This window comes from Patella vulgata, chromosome 5, assembly GCF_932274485.2.
Source record: "Patella vulgata chromosome 5, xgPatVulg1.2, whole genome shotgun sequence".
Lineage (NCBI taxonomy): Eukaryota > Metazoa > Mollusca > Gastropoda > Patellidae > Patella > Patella vulgata.
The window spans coordinates 6392092-6412110 of NC_065883.2; the positions used below are offsets into that span (position 1 = coordinate 6392092).

The 20019-nt window shown below is 37.2% G+C and overlaps 1 protein-coding gene and 1 long non-coding RNA gene across 3 annotated transcripts; one reads left to right on the plus strand and one right to left on the minus strand.

Moving 5' to 3' along the window:
• Positions 1-1578: 1578 nt before the first annotated feature.
• On the plus strand, positions 1579-5168 carry LOC130012870 (sodium-dependent phosphate transport protein 2B-like). Its single transcript, XM_056100892.1, is given in 6 exon segments — positions 1579-1728; positions 2289-2295; positions 3705-3890; positions 3893-4096; positions 4099-4269; positions 5158-5168. Coding segments are annotated over 6 exon segments (729 nt in total).
• A 6455-nt stretch (positions 5169-11623) lies between these two features.
• On the minus strand, positions 11624-15158 carry LOC126822162 (uncharacterized). 2 transcript variants are annotated; one of them, XR_007680696.2, is made up of 4 exons: positions 13651-15158; positions 13366-13527; positions 13085-13212; positions 11624-12582 (listed from the first exon to the last, which is right to left on the minus strand). It is a non-coding gene; the product is annotated as an uncharacterized LOC126822162 (long non-coding RNA). The 2 variants fall into 2 exon arrangements; XR_007680695.2 differs by lacking the exon at positions 11624-12582 and having other exon boundaries at positions 13042-13212.
• Between the last annotated feature and the right edge of the window lie 4861 nt (positions 15159-20019).

A 20019-nucleotide genomic window follows, 5' to 3' on the forward strand; every position in this document is an offset into this window, starting at 1 on the left:
CGAACATAGGCCAATCGCTTTATATACAGCTGCAATATGAAAATACCGCTCATCCCCACCTGAAGATCGTTGTAGTCAATACACCTAATATATCCCATAATGCAAGTCGGTAAGGATTACAAATAAGCCTTAGACCAAAGGTGGGGATGAGCGGTATTTTCATATTGCAGCTGTATTGCAAGTAGTAGGAACTGCCAGCGAACATAGGCCAATCGCTTTATATACAGCTGCAATATGAAAATACCGCTCATCCCCACCTGAAGATCGTTGTAGTCAATACACCCAATATATCCCATAATGCAAGTGAAATCCCTTGCCCGCTAGTGACCCACATACTATTTAAAACATAAACGGAAACCCCTACACAACCGTACGACTATCCAATACTACCCAATACCAGTTGCAGCCATACAGGTCACAATTCTATGGAATACAATTACTGCTTTTAACTGAGCGACGTTTCGACTAGGCTTCTCTAGTCATTATCAAGCTATGATAAAAAATGAAAATATGACAGGACAATATATACATGTACACAACAATGCTTAGTTAATGCTGACAAACCAGAGATCTCCCTTAATTACGTGTACCCAAAGGTAATCTATTAGTTTTTCAGTTGTAGCCAGTAGGTACATACCATTATGGAATAACCACATTGACTAAAGGGAGATAATAGGCCAGCAAGTGACGTAATCCGGAGGCAGACCACCATTAATTTCCCCCACTGACTTCAATGTTAATTCTGGCCTCCTTGCTCACCTCTAACTTTTCCCAAAATTTTTGCTGGGCTGAATGCATTTGACAGCCAAAATTTTGAGATGATTAAAATACAGATCTTTGTTTCGTTTCGTTTTTGTTTTTTTATACAGTTGTAGCTTAGCTATATGAACGTCTCTGTTCATCATTTTAGTCAGTCTTCATTAGCCCAGTCGGAGTAAAAATTAGGACGTTAAACTCCATTTCATTTGATTTCGCGTCCTTTTAGGACTAGCGAAGACCTAGCAAACTGGTCTAAAAATGGTTCAGTATTTTCCACAAATACTGACTTATGAAACGGGTCATTAATTGTCTATTATGTAACACTATTAGTAGTTATAACAGAGATCAGTTTCGTAAATATATGATTTTTTTACATCGGGAACAGAATATAAAGCAGCTACATAAATACAACAGGAACATAAATTAAACAGTAACTAAACTACACAAGGAATATAAACAATAACATTAACACAGAACATGACTATAATACAACCATTCCGCCCCTCTTTCACGGCAGCAGCTGAACTCGGGTGGGGTCAATACTCTTCTCTTCCTCTCGTCTCCCCCTGTCTAACTATCAGCAAACTTAATGATCCGCCCTGCACCCCTTGCAAAAGAAAACGACACGGGAAAATCCCTAGGAACTTTCTCGGCTAACTCCAGCAACGAACCCGAGATCTCCTGGTTCGCGAGTCGGCGTACTATACACTGCATCACCGGGGTCCCCGGGACTTAAAAAAGGGGAACGAAAGAACAAATGGAAATGAAGTACTAATAATATAGATAAAGATTGTACACGGTCCAGATGAGTGATAGGTTATGTTATATGATAATATATGTACTTCTGTTATAGGATACTTATTCCATTTAAGTAAAGCGATAATAAGCTTGAACCCGGAGACAAATAAAGCTGCAAAAAAAGATTTATTGAAAGTTATAACCAAACCCTTTACTGAGCTGATAATACAGGTAGATTCAATACACACACACACCCTCTCTCTCTCTCTCTCTCTCTTAACCAAACCCTTTACTGAGCTGATCAGACAGGTAGATTCAATAATCCCTCTCTCTCTCTTTCTCTCTCTCGCTTGGGGTCGATTAGTTTCACACATCAACTGAACTGGAATGCGGTTTGACGCCTTTGCCCTACATTTCTGCCCCAAGTCGGCTAATGAAGGCGAACATACGTCATACAGTGTGCAATGGCGGACATCTTGCCCGGCAGCGGCGCTACCACCTACTCATTTTTCGAATTCCAACTGGCAAGGGTCTTTTACGTACACTCCAATGCGTACACGGAACCTGGATTTATCTTATCATCCGAACAACTAGACGCTGTCCTTCGAAAGGCCCCTGTCTGGCACCAATGATAAAGGGGAAACCCACCTGGAAAACCCGAGTAGCTTTCTCAACCAACACCAGAAGCGAACTTGAGACCTCTTGGTTAGCGAGCCAGTGTCTTACTCAATGAACCACCGCGGTTCCCTCACACATTTAACTGCAATATCTATTCTATCTTTTTTTTATAGGTAAACAGTAAAGTTATTACAGACATCGCTAAAATCAAAAGCTCATCGGAAGCAGTCAAGTTGATGAAATCCTGTTGTGATAAGACAAACCCGGAATCCTGTTGTTCGGACGATTTTAACTCCACTATTACTCAATATACGACATCAATGAGGACGCAGTTCTGTGATACGATGCAAGCGAACTGTTTCAAGCCACCGATGAACACTTCTACTGACAACTGCCTTAAATCCTGGGTTGACTCATCTAACGCCAATGAAACTGACACATTTAATTGTAAGGCGTTTACAACAAACTACACAACCACCTGTTACAAGCCATGTAAGTGTTTGAATATGGAATGACAGTAAGGGAGGGAGGCGAGGGGGGGGGGGGGGTCTAGTGTTTCGCGCTTCGAGCTCTTGCTGACCGGGCACCTTGGCACGTGGTAAGCATTTTAAAATAAGACAACGGTGGAAGCGGACGTTAAAGAGAACAAGAAGAGGTAAGGGTGGACTGGACGGTATACCCCATTCTTAATAAACTATCACAAAATATAATAGGGAAATTGGTAATCGTAAAATATCGACATGTCAAAGATGAATTGAGAACGCTTCCCCCAATCTGAGTTAAAAAAACACCGGCAAAGATCTCCAAGGCTATAATTCAAGATGATTTCTACAAACATTTTGAAGTCATATTATTTAATACTCAGAGACAAGAAACAACTACTCAACTACTTTTATGATTAGATATTTATTGGATATTTAAAAATTTACAGCTCAACAACAGTACAAAAACAGACAATTTTTTATAGTTCAAAATTTCGTTTTCCTTGTCTTTACTACAATAGATCTGGAAGAGTTGTTGTGTAACCCGCGTGCTGATTGAAAAGAGAGAGAGGGGAAGAGAGAGAGAGAGAGAGTCCACTCGACAAAAAATAGGTCATTTCGGGACTAACATATGGTTCAGTTTTTTTTCAATAATTCGCATTGAATTAAAAGTGACTGATAAACTTATACTGCTGTGGTAAGCCATCGTTTGTGTCTGAACTAGAGTTACATCCCTTTACTAAAGTTAACCTTCATCTGCCATTCACGTAGCGATTTCTTTTCTCGGAGATATTGTCACATTTTTTCCTGTCTTTGTTTTTGCTCCATGGTGCACTGAGAGGAGTATTTAAGCCTCGATTATCATGCAATTTAGGTCAAATCTAGTCTGATTTGTTGGGCGTTATTTGTAATGAGGTTTCATAGACTAAATCGTTTTAGGCACATGCGTGAGTTGAGCATTGGGGTCATGCTTGACCTGAATGGGTAGGCCGTGGCAGCGATGATTCCTGCCCTAGTATTTGGGTAGGTGGACACCTCGAATAACGCAATCCTCCTCCCCATTCCCCTACCCAACAAATAATTGTATAATTTATAATTATTTTTCAGGTGAATACGTCTTTAATGGGTTAGACGACCATATTGGCGAAGAGGCAGTGGGCGCCATCTTGTTAGTTATAGCCCTAGCAATTCTCTGTATCTCTATGGTAGTCATGGTAAAATTACTTCATCAGTTATTGCGAGGACAACTAGCTGCGTTAATCAAAAAGTTCATCAACACCGAGTTCCCGGGTAAAATGGCTATTTCACGGGTTACATTGCCATTTTGTTGGGAGCTGGTTTAACCATCCTGGTGCAGAGCAGCTCTATCTTCACCTCCACGCTTACACCCTTGGTCGGTATGGGAGTCATTGAAATTGATCGAATGTATCCATTGACTCTTGGTGCTAACATTGGAACGACTACTACTGGTATCTTATCGGCTCTGGCCCAAGATTCGGACACCATCATTCCTTGCAGGTGGCTTTGTGTCATTTGTTCTTCAACATCAGTGGAATCCTGATATTCTACCCCTTTCCATTCTTCAGACCACCGATTCCTTTAGCTAAATTCCTTGGAAACCAAACGGCTAAATATCGATGGTTCGCTATTGTCTATATTTTCATCTTCCCAGGTCTGATTTTTGCGCTCCCCTTTCCTGGGTGGTACGTGCTGGCCGGTGTCATGATTCCAATCGTTGTATTTTGCATCATTGTTGCTTTTATAAATTGTTTACAACGTAAGAGACCAGGGTGCTTATCACCTGTTCTCAGAAACTGGTATTTCTTACAAGAACCTATGAGATCTTTAAGACCAATAGATAGATGTTTCACCAAATGTAAATGTTGTCGTCAAAAAGATGATGATGGCGACAAACCCGCTATTCGAATGGACCAAAATGATCACAGTAACGACCAAGTGGCCCAAGATAATCAGGCCTATCTAGTTAATACCAATCTGTATGATGGCGAGAACCCCACATCTGAAATGGACCAAAATAGCCACTGTAACGACCAAGTGGGCAAAGATAATCACGGCTGTGTAGAAGATACCCATCTATATGATGGCGACAACCCCACATTTGAAATGGACCACAATGGTCACTGTAACGGCCAAGTGGGTGAAAACAACAAAGCCTATGTAGTAGATACCAAACTGTATGATGGCGACAACCCCACATTTGAAATGAACCAAAATAGCCACAGCAACGGTCAAGTGGGCGAAGACAATCAAGGCTATGGAGTGAATACCCGTCTGTAAGGGGAACATAATGAATTTAATGTCGTCCATAAAATACCCCCCCCCCCAATGACAAAACAAGATGGTGCGCATAACCTATGCATTTGAGAGAAAATGAATTTAATTGGTCTTATAAGTTATTGGTTTAACAACAAAGTTATAACAACGCTATGTAAACGTGGGTTTGGCGGGTACCAAATCATGACGTCAATCAAGGGTATCATTTAAAGATGCATAATGTAATATTTTGAGAAAAAAAAAGTTGGTCGTTTTGTTATAATAGTAAAAGAATAGACAATAACAAATGAATTTATTGAAAATTTCAGTCAAATTACCTTACCCTTAACAAAATTATAAGACACGATTGTCCAGTACTAGTGCTGCGATAATAAACAAAGTCCCGATTATCTATTTTAAGACCTTGCATAACGCATCTTTCAGTGATTTACAATATAAATAGATGTAATATAATTATATTTTTACTGTGAATTTAATATATTGTAATATATATCCATTTTTTACATATTTTAAAAATATACTCTTCAAAAAAAAAAAAGAAACGCATAGTGAAATTTCGTCGTTGGTATACCCTCACTCTACCATCGCCTCGTTGTAACAGGTACCACTAATCGTCCCTGATCTAACCTGTTCTCTTGCGTTGCTGTGGCCACACCCTATTTGTCTGAATCAATTGAAGTCAGATTTGATGGTGTCAGTGTATTTTAAATCAGCAGCTCTAACGGGACGCCTGGTCCGTAATCCGGTTTCACGTAGGCGTTTACAGACTGTCTGGTCCGAGCTCCTCCGCCGTCCAGGAATTGCGGCGGCAGTAGAGGTCGCTGTTGTGAACCGTTTCCGAAAAAGACGTAACCGGATGTGACAATCCTGGGCAGACGAAGTCTCCCTTTTTTGGCCGCAGCTTGGGCGGTCACTTATCCAGAAGGCGAGAGATGGTACTTTTGGAAACATTCAGATGCCTGCCTACATCCAGGCCCGTAACTAAGGGGGGGGGGGGGGTCTGCAACAAGTTTCAATTTTACAGCACCCCTGAGAACACTCCCCCCCCCCCCCCCCCGTTGCCGTGAGCTAGTTACGGCCCTGCCTACATTTAATTATCTGGGATTCACCTGCTTGTAACCAACCTATAGCGTTGTTGCGTTGGTCGTCGTTCAGATGTGACATCACTTGGTTCGTTGAGTGTTTACATGTACAATTGATTTTGAAACCGCGAACCCCGTGATTTTAAAGACCATAGATTTGGGTTTCGTGCGAAAAGCTTGCGAAATTGTTAAAATCATGTGTCTTGGTGCAATCAAGTGAGAACAAATTTCGGCAAAAAGTAAGACCAGTCACATATAGTGACCGTACATTTAAAACCAATAATGAATTTCTTTTACCCTTACAAAATGACATTAAAAACAAATAAGATTTATAGAAACAACGATCTCGCTCAAATAAAAAAAATGATGAAAAATGGGCTATACGTTTCTATTTTTGAAGAGTGTATAAACTTACAATGAATTACTAGAAGTAATGTATCGTTTTTTGGGGAATTAAAGTATCGTTTCGTTTTTTTGTGGAGAGTTAAAAGGTATCGTTATTTTGAGAGTTAAGGTATCGTATTTGGTCCAACGAGAACTATCAAATTAAGAAAACAAATTGTTTATCGTTTCTAAAAAAAAGAAAATTGTTCCCAATACAAGCATGCCGAAATTTGATATAAATATATCACCTTATACACTGCCAGTTTCTATAAAATCTCTTTGTTGTCTATGTTAATTTTAGTGTACAAATGTCGAAATACGACAGCAAATGAAGAAATAAGAATTAAGGACTATGAATTAAGAACTAAGAACTAAGAACACTGAATAAAGAGCTGTTTGGACTTTTATCAGAGAATATGCTTTGAGAAACTGCCTTAAGTAGGAATAAACCTGCATGCTTTTTTTCTTCAATTTTATGATTTAAAAAAAAACCCAGACTCACGCGGATAAGGAGACCCCCCCCCCCCCGATCGTTATGAGATCTGATTTAATAAATTTTGCTCACAATTCGCTCCAGACAAACGATATTGGTTTATTTACCATTTGTAAATATATAATATATGTGATTTTAATGTTATATATTTTAATATATTATTTTTTTTAATATTGTTTTAAAGCCGTTGATAGTCATGTGCTGTTTTCAGATATCTCTTTTTTCACCAGCTTAATCCACGCTAAATATGTACTCGTATTAATTATTTGACATGTATATACAAATTCAAACAATCATCTGCTGTATAGGTTGTTATTCAGGGAGAGAGAGAGAGAGGGGGGAGGGAGGGTTTAACGTCCACTTGACACAAACTAGGTCATTACGGGACCAACACATGGTTCAGTTTTAGTTCAGTAAGAGAGAGAGAGAGAGTGGGGCGGTGGAGAGAGAGAGAGAGAGAGTGGGGCGGTGGAGAGAGAGAGAGAGAGTATTTCATTTCAATAATTTGCTAGCGGTTTGTAACAGTGTTGGGGGGTCCCGGAGGACCCGAAAAAAACTCACGAGGTTGGACATGCGACACTACACCTTGTCACATACAAGCGGAGAATCAATACCACGCCGTTCGACTCATTGCATACGTTAACCATTCGCCTGCCTCCCCCCGATCAAATCTGAAATATGTACAAATTCAAACAAGCATCTGTATCGATTGATATTCAGAACCACAAGAAATTCATATCGCACTTATTTATTTTTTGTATGTACAAATTCAAACATTTTATATTTATACACAAGGTTTTTTTTAAATAAAATAATTTTATATTTTATAAGTTAATCGTTAACGGTGGTAATACAGCATCTTAAAGGCTCAATACCACTCTTGTTGTAACTGAATAATATGTCCCAATCTTTATTCTGGTCAACAAATTGTACTATTTTACAATATTTCAATTAATTGATGATACAATTTTCATCTTAACACACCTTATTTAAAAATTTTGAAAAATTCAACATAATGGTTTGAAACGTCTAACGTAAACCTTTTCAAATGAAACTTCGATTTAAAAATATTTTCGAATCCCCTGGACAAGTAAAATAGGATGTAATGGATAATTTACACAACAGGTAGGACACTTAAACATCTAGTACTTAAATAGAGATATTATTTATTTTCTGGGGCTTTCAAGCCAGCAAGAGTGTTATTGTCCCTTTAATGGTATTCATCCTCGGTATTTCTAGTGTTGTTCCGTTCAACTCCACTAACCCCTGGTTCCATTCGCGGAATTTCCATGAATTCAAATTATCTGCCCTTGGTGATTTCATTGGCCACGTAGGTTGATTCTACGAACCAATCAAAAAGCAGTTTAAATACCTGTCTTAGCGTCATTGTTTACGTTCATCACAATACAGCAGATTGCAAGACTTGACCAAAGATACTGGATAATCAACCACATAAAAAAAAACTCCCGGTTACGCATGGGCAATGGAACTTGACAACGGTCCCTGATCCTCCGTACGTTGAAGACTAGGAGGTTCTGGGTGACCGAGACTAATTGTCCAGACGTAAAATTTTCGTAATGAACGTAATGACATGACCGGTTAACTTACGAGGGTTGAAGAAAAATCGGTAATTATTTAGTGCTACAATGTTCCGTATTTAGAGAGAAAGAGAAATGGGGTTTAACGTCCACTCGGCACAAACTAGGCCATTTCGGGCCTAACATATGGCTCAATGTTGTTTTTTTTTTGGTTTTTTTTCTGACACTATTTATTCAATAAATATTTACATACTATAAAAGTACACTATATGATTGTGGGATCTGAAAACAAGCCGGGTCTTATATAAATTCATCTCCCGAGGACATTATTTACAATAAAATATAAATACATTGTATAAGATTATAATCATAAATAACAAATTGGTATAGAATTACAAGGTAAATGGGTTTACTCTCATTTGATTATTTTAAAACGTTATAATGGATACAATATAAATCAATTAAAGTACGTAATGTAGTAGAAATGTAGTGTGGTTAGCGAAATGATTATCCGATAAAGGGTAAGCGAAACTCAGGTTGTGGTAGTAGGAGAAAGAAAATATTATTGGGGTGGGAGGCGTCTGGCGTGCGATGGTGTTTCATGGTTGTAAAAAATGCCATATATTAATCGTTAATATTTAATATTAAGTACACGATTTGAACATGGACAATATACAATATAAATCAATTAAAGTACGTAATGTAGTAGAAATGTAGTGTGGTTAGCGAAATGATTATCCGATAAAGGGTAAGCGAAACTCAGGTTGTGGTAGTAGGAGAAAGAAAATATTATTGGGGTGGGAGGCGTCTGGCGTGCGATGGTGTTTCATGGTTGTAAAAAATGCCATATATTAATCGTTAATATTTAATATTAAGTACACGATTTGAACATGGACAAGTATTTCCAACCTATCGAGAGACACTAATTGTCATATGATTAGTGTTAAGATAAGTTTAAATATCTATGCTGCATCAAAGGTAAGCCCATCAAAACACGTCAAGTAAAACCCACTAGTACACGTTTAGTATGATCGGTAAGTAAACTAACCCGCAAGTGTATACGGTGAGTATCACCAAATAGTAGGTGGCAAGTAAAAGGACGAAAACGATATGAATCGTCGTTTAGTATGATCAATTTAGATAAGTATATTGATAAGCATAGTTGGTCAAGAAACGGCGAGCAAACAATACGTGTAGACAAACAAGAATCGGTAAGTAAACCAACCCGCAAGTTTATACGGTAAGTATCAACAAACAGTAGGTGGTAAGTAAAAGGACGGTATAAAAAAAAACAAAAAAAAAACAACAAAAAAACCCAAACAGTAGGTGGTAAGTAATAAGATAGTAACAAGTAAGTATGCGGTGGGTATTAAAAGTATCACCGAACAGTGAGTGGAAGGCAAAAAGGCGGTAAGTATACCCAGCATGAAACGATATGTATCATATATCTTGAAGGCGAGTAGAATCAAGTATATACCCAGTAAGAATGATCAAACAGAGGACGGGTAAGTGGAATATGTGGAACATGGTTATTGTTTACTTAAATCTATTGGATTGGTTTATGAATAACTGAACTATAGTGAATATTTCCATGTTTGTCGAAGAAGCGAGAAGGTCGTTTTCGTATAATAGCGTTCTAATCTCCCGGTGAGTACTTGGTAGTAATAGTTTAGTTTCTTGTCTTGTTCTAGTAAAATTAGAGCAGTATAATAAAAAATGTTCGCTGTCCTCAATAGTGTGACCGCAACTACAGGATTGATTGTTTGAAATGTGCATTAAAAATTTGTGATAGTTTAGAGTACTTTTTGGCATCTTAGTCTAGTGTGAATGATTTGCAATCTTCTGTCTCCTAGATAGTAATGATTTGGGATCGCTTGGTCGTTTTTGCGTAAATGATCTTTGAAGTGTTTCAAGGATGAACTTTTCTTTATGTCGTCTGTTAGATTATTCCAGGATGAAATAGTAGAAGGGAGAAAGGACTGTTTATATATCGATGTTGATGCGAATATGTTTCGGTGGCTCAATGTTATTTCATTTATTCGCTTAAGCGTAGTCGTCTTTAGTAGTGGAAGGAACCCGGAGGACCCGGAAAAACAAACGGGAAATCGAAACCACGCCACTTGGCTCAATAACAGATGCAACGCGCAAGCGTTAACCATTCGGTCGTCCAACCCCCAATTCCGTATTTCGAGGTGTGTATACAGTAGACATGTTCTGAGATCACAAGGACTTAATGATATCAACACAGAGAACTATGTAGTTCGAGAATTGATCTCTGCCTTGAATGGCCGCCATATTCAAACATTACTACACTGTTTTGCACTGCGGTTCTATCTCGTTTCACATCTGTCATACACACAAAGACTAAAAAAACTTTTTGAATTTTGTTAAATGGAAGCAGAACCAATACTTAATAAACTTCTCGAAGTATACTTAGTGTTTTCAACTAAAATCGTCGAATTAGGACTTAAAATGTCGTCCAACTCGCTTAGTGGCTGTTACCAAGCGGAGCTAACTGCAGACAGACAGTTTAGTATGTGACCATGTAGAAGAGTGTCAATCAAGCAGTCTGACAGTTACTCGCCCATCTATACCCATTGTTTCATAAATTAAATACACTTACCTAAGATGCGAGTTTAGAGTCGGTCTATTGTTTCTCGCTATTCAACCAAAGGATTAAATTAAACAACACGGGGCGGTTAAGGTCTGAAGCTGGGCCTATCTAAATCACGTGACGGCTCTTAACCAATCATCTATAGAATATGAGCATAATAGTTGGTTGAAATACTCCATAAAATTCTCTGTTGGACATAACGTTGACTGTCTTTAAATAGGCATGCTAAGCGGGAATTCAACACTTTCCAACTATAAACTATTTCTTGTTATATTGTCAAGGTAAGAATGTACTTTAGATCGTTTTATGATAGTCCTCATTAGTTAAAGGAGCTAAATCGTTAACATTTGGGACCTAGCCTACTGAGACACTATCCTGTGTCTTGGCAACAAATAAGGATATTAGAGGTGACATTATCGTCTATGACTTTCTTCGACTTCACGTAGTGGTATCAATTATTTCCATCATGAATTAACTGACTCTGGAACACCGTTTATGTTGTTACTAAGTTTATATAATTAAACAAATACACCAAACTACAAAGTTAAATCCGGGAAAACTACAGCATCTATTATAGAAACTTTAGGCGTTATTAAAATTTCTACGGTCTGAGTTTGATTACATGTCATTTCGGTCCCGCGTCATTTCGGACTTACGTCATTTCGGACTCCAAAAAATATGTCCCCGACATTTCGGACTCGGGTAGGTGACATTTCGGACTCGGGTAGGTGACGTTTCGGACTCGGGTAGGTGACGTTTCGGACTCGGGTAGGTAAGATAGAATTATACAACACACTGACGCCAATTTACTTTATAAACTATTTTATTTATCAACATAGCATAAAATGATAACATCGATTTATAACAACGGGCATATTATTTTATTTTTAAACATACCATATAGCGATAACAACGGTCATATAAAACATTCATTTATTGTATAAATACATACACATTCATACATTAACGCAACATTTATAACAACACGTGTATTTATTTGATGAAAAAATAGCTTTAGTCGGCTATTCATTTTTTTTTTTTTTTTTTTTCATTTTTTTAATTATGTAATTGTTTTTCACTGAGCGGGTGGACCATACAAATGACTTATTTTTTTTAATAGTCTACTAGTGCTCATCTGTTTTTCATTGTATGAATCCCATATATTAAAAAGTTGGCCTTCTACATGTCGATACCGACGTCTTTGGTGTCGTCTCAATGAACCTTCCGACATCATTGTGAGGTCCAGTGGTATCTTTGTAGCTTCTGAAAAAAGTGCGCAAATCAATAGATAAAATGGCACAGGACCTCTGGCGTTGACACGGGAATTTAGTCTGTTGTGCCAGCCCTCCACGTCGTTATTGGTTCTCACTGGCAACATAAACACGCACCAATCTTCTATTGGAAACAGACGAGATGAAATCCATTGATCTTCTATGTATGTACATATCGGCTCTAACTGTTCTGGGCACCTGTCTTTCAAATGGGCAAACATGCCCGCCACGTGTTCTTCGGGCAGGAAAGGGAGAGCCATCAATCGCCTCAAATAATTAAACACGTCCCCCTTTTCGTTGTACGCTGTCTGAAATAATAAAATATTAGAAATATATTAATACTGAAAATCTATTTGTGCACTTGTACTTTAAAAGAAGATATTATAATAAGAATTTTTTTATTTTACTATAAGAAGATTTATTATAAGAAGAACGCACAACATACCTGGAATCCCTTTTCTTGGTAGCATCTTGTCCACTGCCCGGAGAACCTGTAAAATAAATAAACCAAACGTTCATTTATCTGATTATATTTATTCATTTATCCGATTGTAATCATTTCTCCGATTATATTCATTTCTCCGGTTATTCATTTCTCCATTTTTTCCGATTATATTTATATCATTTTTTTATTCCGAGTTTATAGATCACATCTTACCTTGTAGTAATCGTCCTGACTCTTCCCGGACATTACACAAAAGACAAGTGGTACCTGCTTCGTGGTTTCCCCGGCTTTTACGAAAGCGTGGATAGAAAGACATGTCTACTGGGTCATTTGGTCGGAGAGTCTGTCTGGTTCGCTGCACCGACCTTATCAATGCTGCAAGAGGTGGTCTGCTATACACTGGTTCGTTGACCGATCCTACACTTGCCATGACACTCTCTGCGATTGATGGACAGGATCTTGTAAAAATATTTCCTATGGCTTCCTTCTTAGCCTGCAATGATATAATAAATATTATACATATTCTTTTTTTTTATTTCAGCAACAGTCAGTACCAGGGTCAGCTGGAGGAATGAATATCTGTTCTTTCAATCTTTTAATATATGTACATATCGTTACTTTAATATTTGTATTTTTATATACATACCGTTACTTTAATTTTAGCAGCAGTCAATATACCAGGTTCTGCTGGGTGAATATGCTCTTTCAAACCTTTCTTGAAGTCGGTACCATCCTGAATCACCGTTGCAGGACAAGTCAGGGAACCATTTCTCTTGCAGCACCTCCATACGGTCGTTTTCTTGTCCGTCTAAAAAAAACATCATTAGTTCTAATTAGATATCATATTCGTCTACACGTAACATTAGTTCTAATATATAAGTTCTAGTTAGATATCATATTTGTCTATAACATACATATATATAACACATACCTTTATCGTATAAGCAAAACCAATGTTGTCAAACAGCTTCTTTTTCCCACGTGTTGTTGCTGCCTCTTCTATAGTGTATGCTAATTCAGGTTCTTCTTCAGCAAATACGCTAATATCTTGCTCATCTTCAGACATTGAAGACTCGATAACCGGATCAGGTAGCTGGTATGGTCGTTCAATGGTGAATGATTCTTCGATGTCCATTTCTTCTTCTGTAGGGGGGAGCGGGGCAACACATCTACAGCATTTCCATTCAAAAGCAGTTCTATGTCGGTTTAAACTCCTGTACTCATCCCGAGTGATGCCTGAAATAGTGATAAATAAAATAATAATATTCCCGGATTGCGGGTACGTGTCAATAAATAACAATAACGACAAATTTATAACGTTTCAATAAATAACAATAACTTACAAGCTGAAACGACAAATTTATAACGTTTCAATAAATAACAATAACTTACAAGAAACGACAAATTTAAAACGTTTTAATAAATAACAATAACTTACAAGAAACGACAAATTTAAAACGTTTTAATAAATAACAATAACTTACAAGAAACGACAAATTTAAAACGTTTTAATAAATAACAATAAAGAAAATTTCATTACGTACCGGAATCGCAGGTTCGATGTTGCCATAAAAGACAAGAATCGCACTGGAGGCCTTCTTGTCGAGGACGGACAGGATTGGTACACTTTACGCAATTTCCACTAGCCATGATAGATTCGTGTAAAAATTGAGAATGATTTGAATTGAAATATGGCACATATATATAATACATTTGAGCTTGGGCTCAATCATTTCTTAACGGCTTCATTAATCTCAGCTTGCTTTCATTAATCAACACCAGATTAAATACGAGTTGCAGTGTTTTTATTTCTCAATCATTTCTTAGCGGCTATTAGAAACGCCGATCAGTGTTTTTATTTCTCAATCATTTCTTAGCGGCTATTAGAAACGCCGATCAATTATCGCTATTAATCTTAAATACAACAATGGGATGGTTTCACTAATCGCTGGATTCACTAATCGCTAGATTAAAACAACAATCGCGGATCGATTATCGTCAACAATCTAAACTAATTCATCGTCAACAATCAAAATTTACTCATCAAAATACAATAATATCCGATCAAGTAAATAAACAAATACAAAAAAGGCAAGTAGCATAGGTTTTACTTCAAGTTCAAGTTCAAAGGCGTGTTGTCAAGTAATGGCCTGTATGGGATAAATAAAACAAGACTAACAATGTTTAAATCTTTATTAATGTGAATGGTCTGTCTTGAGCCTCACCTACAACGAAAGAAAAACAGCTATTACTAATATATACACACATAATTTTAAGTTTTATTTGAGTCCGAGTCCGAGTCCGAAATGTCGCCGGTCCGAGTCCTAAATGTCGTTTGACTGAGTCCGAAATGACACCGAGTAAGTCCGAAAAGTCGCCATACTGAGTCCGAAACGACGTTTGTGCTGAGTCCGAAATGACGCGGGACCGAAATGACGTGCTACCCTGAGTTTAGCATCCTTTACAACTCAGACCTAACGGGTTAAATACTACATTGTCTCTATCCCAGTCTCTCAGCCGAGAAGGCTATGGTGTGCCCCTCTGGGGCCGCTCTATGATATCTGAAGGTAAATCAAACCAGCTCTCTCCTATATATAAAATACAATGCGTCATTTATTAGGGCGGGACAATTACCATTTTTGGGTAAGTGTTTCGTATAGGCACCGTTTTACGTCAACACTATTCTAGTTAATTGTACTAATCCGTGCACGAGATGACTGGGCTATAGTACCCTACTTCCAGCAATGGATACTGACATAACTGTCGGTAAGTAAGTCTACGATAGTAGCGGAATAATGCAAGGTAATTAATTACCCTAGTTGTCAGCACACATCATGTAGGTAACTCGAATTTCTATATTAAACAGAACACCTTTCTTAGAACTAAAATAAACCCTATAGTATTACACTACCTTTTCCTGGTAAGATCACAACATCAATGTTGATTTGAATTGACAAATAATTCGTGTTTTCAACGTGTAAGACTTTGGATGGTATTGAGTTGGAGACTTAGCTACTTTAAAATAATATGCGTATTTGTGGAATTAAATAAAAATAACCAATACATACATAACCAATGAAGACTAGCTTAAAGTACGTATGTATGTAATGTATCTGTTTGTATTTTTACTTAATTCCACGAATACGCATGTGGATATATTTTATACTCGCACTGTGTATATTAAGGCTAATTAAGATAACTACCTATCGGTAAGCTATTTCTGCTTTGAGGATTACATATATCTATATTCTCCCACGTGTATTCGTATCGTTCTACGAATATTCAAAATAATCACGTTAAGGGCTTTTTATAACCTAATTACCTTTCATTTACACGTTTCAAGATATAGATATATTTTATAACATACCCATTAGGATTCTTGACTGTATTTACACGTATTCATCCTCTGTTTCCCTTGTAGTCTCATTCCGTTCTACTCATTAGTGAGGGTAGAACGGAATGAGACCACTGGGGAAACCGAGGATGAAACGCATTAGGATTATTTATATATATTATATTCACACATATTCGTATTGTTCTACGAATATTCAGCGTATTAACGTTAAAGGTCATTATTATTTACTTATGTTTATAGTCACACACTGCAAGATATAGATATATCAGCTATAAACCTGTCGTTCTGGGTTTCCTCAATCACGTGACGTACCTGTCGGGATTCCCGTGTCGTCACATATCACGTGACATCTAACGTGTCCACATGGTTAAATCTATTTGATAAGGTCAACTTCAAGTTTGGTCAAAGTTCACGAGGTGTAAACAGGGCTAGCTCCAATCCCAACCTTAACCCTAACCCTTGACCTAACCCTAATGCTTTCGTATCGATTATTAAGACGCAAGGGCGCGTCTTTTCTAAAACAGAGGAAATTATAATGGTGTGATGATCTGCCAATCGCTAAGTTAATGAATGTTTCTTAAATTAACAACTTTAGATCAAATCGCTATTAACCTGTCATCACTTTTCAAGCCGTCAATTGGTAACGATGTTAAAGCTGCAATTTCATATTTTTAAGTTATATTTTTAAAATTTATTAAAATAAAGCATTAAAATAGATGGTATCTATTAACAGTCCTACCTTGTTAAAGAATAATCCTATTAATCCTATAATTCACTATTGCCAGTCGAGAAATTGGCAAAAATATCATTTTCATCTTTAAATTCAAACGTTTGAAGATAACTACTCCATGATGGAGAATAGAAAACAAGGGAGGTAATTGTGAGGTAACTGTGTTATTATTTCCGATGTAAATGAGTTTTAAGTGTGAGAATGACACCTATGATCGTATAATAGTGAGTTGACAACCTATTGAGCAAAAGACATAGAAATAATTATGTTTTGACTTTCTTAGAAAATATGAAATTGTAACTTTAATCCAATCTATTTTTTTCGTTCATTTTGTTGATTTATTACATTGTTTAAACCTTTATGCATTGTTCATCTATCGACACGTCAAGTTTTAATTACAAAATTTATTTCTATCCTATTATCTGATTTTCCTTAAATATAACAAATTTGTACATTGAAGGCTTGTCTATGATATCACCTTAGGTGGAAGTGGACGTAAAACTATTGGAAGGAACGAACGAACATTGAAGGGAGTCACCAGTTACGATACCTCACTAAGTGCAGCAACTGGCCTGTCAGTACTGTATGACGATATATGTATATTTATGTTCCGGTATATTGAATAAATCATTCGAAGTCTGTTATACCCGAAGAGAGAATTTACACCTCCAAAATCTCAGTACATGTCCATTACCCCTTCTTTAGTGTTCGGGCGATATTTTCGATCAAGGGAGGCTAACGTACACTCGACATAAATTAGATCATTTCGGGACTAACATCTACAATTTTCAATAATGTGATTTCACGGGGTTGGATATTTACTTCTGAAATATTATTATATAATTATTTTAATCATAAGCTTGTATATATGTTCTATATTCTTCTATAACTTTAGTCTGGTGAGGGGATCACGTGGCTAAGTGGGTAAGACGCTGGCTCGCTAGCCTGGAGGTCGGGTGTTCGATCCCTGCATTGGCCGAGAAAGTTCATCCAGATTTCCGGCGTGGTTCCCCCTTGTCAGTGATGCAGGACAGAGGGCCTGACAAGTACAGCTATCTAGTCCTTCGGATGAGACGAAAAACCGAGGTCCCGTGTATACATTGGAATGCACGTAAAAGATCCCTTGGCAGTTGGAATTCGATATAAGAGTAGGCGATAGTGCCGCTGCCCGGGCAAAATTTCCCTCATAGCACACTGTATGGCGTATGCCCGTCTTCATTAGCCCAGTTTAGGAGCAGAACAGTAGGACGTTAAACCCCATTTCATTTCATTTAGTCTGGTGATCGGCCTGCCCTAGCGATACCTATCTCGTTATTGTGACCGTTATCCAGTTTTGGACACTCATTTATTAAAAGTTTAATTATAACTATTTGTCTGAGTTATCTTGGTTAGTGTTGGAATAATTCACAGACATAAGTCATATGAATTCTATACTGTATATTAAAATCCCGTGTTACATTTCCCTCCCGTCTTCTTTAGCCCAGTTGGAACAGAACAGTAGGACGTTAAACCCCATTTCATTTCATTTCCCATTTTGGTGAACATATCTTTGCCCACATACTGTAATTTATTTCTATCTTATTTACCAAATTATTTCTAATGTTAGATACGTATTGAATTAAACAGACACTGAAATTGAGCTAAATATTGTCTTTATAAACATAGAGTAAAACTCTTTACAATCCATGGTCAACCGACCCCTGGGCTACAGAACCCTCTTATCTTAAATTTAGGAGAGACTTATTAAAGATATATTATGGGAAATAAGATAAAGAGTTGGCAGTTCTCACATAATAGTTACAAACTATATAATGTAAAGAGAATTTGATGAGAATTTCAGTCAAATTGATCCACTATGAACCGAGAATTAAGCGGTTGAAATTTCGGCCGAGCCTCGATCATCATTACTAAAGTCTGTACGATAAAAAACATAGTCTCAATCATCCATTTCATGATTAAATTATGAATGGAAGTCAAGCAGCAAATCGGAACCTAATCGAATAAACATCGCAGACTAGCGATGCCATCGGGAGTTGATTATTGTCTGGATAAGTTAATTAATGTCTAATTAATAATTTATATAACATTTCAGACCTAAAGAAAGACCTGCAATAGACAGATTTAGCTCTTGCATAATGTACATGTATGTTTAATCCAGCCAATGCTTATTACGTCATGTATAATTTAGTTAAGCATGGAAGTCTAACAATGGGGGGATTAAGAACAGGTGATTAACCAAACTCTTTTAAAAAAAAACATTGTTTAGATCTCGACTTAGAAGCAATATTTTATAGTTTAATTGTCAATGTGTCATAATTGTCTATTATATATTTGGTAAAAGTGTATGTCAAATGAGAGTGAACTATGATTTAGAACGGATGGTATCTCTCTCTCTTTCTTGTTAATATTTGTTGAATTATCTATATATGTTTAATAAATCTTTATAGGCACAATGGGGACAACATTTGGCAATCTCCTCATCATAATTTTGTAGGGGGTTGACCATTTAGATTTTTTGCTACACGGATTTGAAGTTGACAGGGGTGAAAATCTCACTTCCGACACAATGATTGCTCTGCAGAAAGACACTTTACACCCCCTATCCCTCCGCTGTAATATCATCAGTATTACCCAAAACTGCTATGAAATTGCAAATTTGATCCCTTTTCTCCAATTCTAGACCAAAAAGTCAACCCAAAAATGCAGGAAGAGGGGAGAAAAAAATTAAGGGAAAAATTGTCTATTTATAACTCGCACTACATTCGTCCATCATGAAATAAGGGGAAATAATTACTAGCCTTAGTCAAGAAGTTACTTGAACTCAGTCTTAATTTAATCAGACCAGAAATACACGTGGTTGCACCCAGATGATCCTGTTACTATAAATACATTTTACTATCACGTCAACTGGAAGAAATTACTAAAGTTTACTGTAATTGCTACATCCGTTTATGAAGTAGACATCTCCTCTCGCTATGTCTGTGCCAGTTTTATTCAGAGTGGCCTTGAAACAATTTTGGCTTTTCTTTAATAGCTTTAATATGTCTATATTTAGATCCCCATGCGTGATTGATCAAAGCGTTTTATACCCAAGAATTATTCTTAAACATTACGTTATTCACTAAAAATATTTCCCTGAAAACGGACGATTCTAATATCAATTTACAGGGATGTGGTTAAGACGCTGGCTCGCTAGCCTGGAGGTCGGGTGTTCG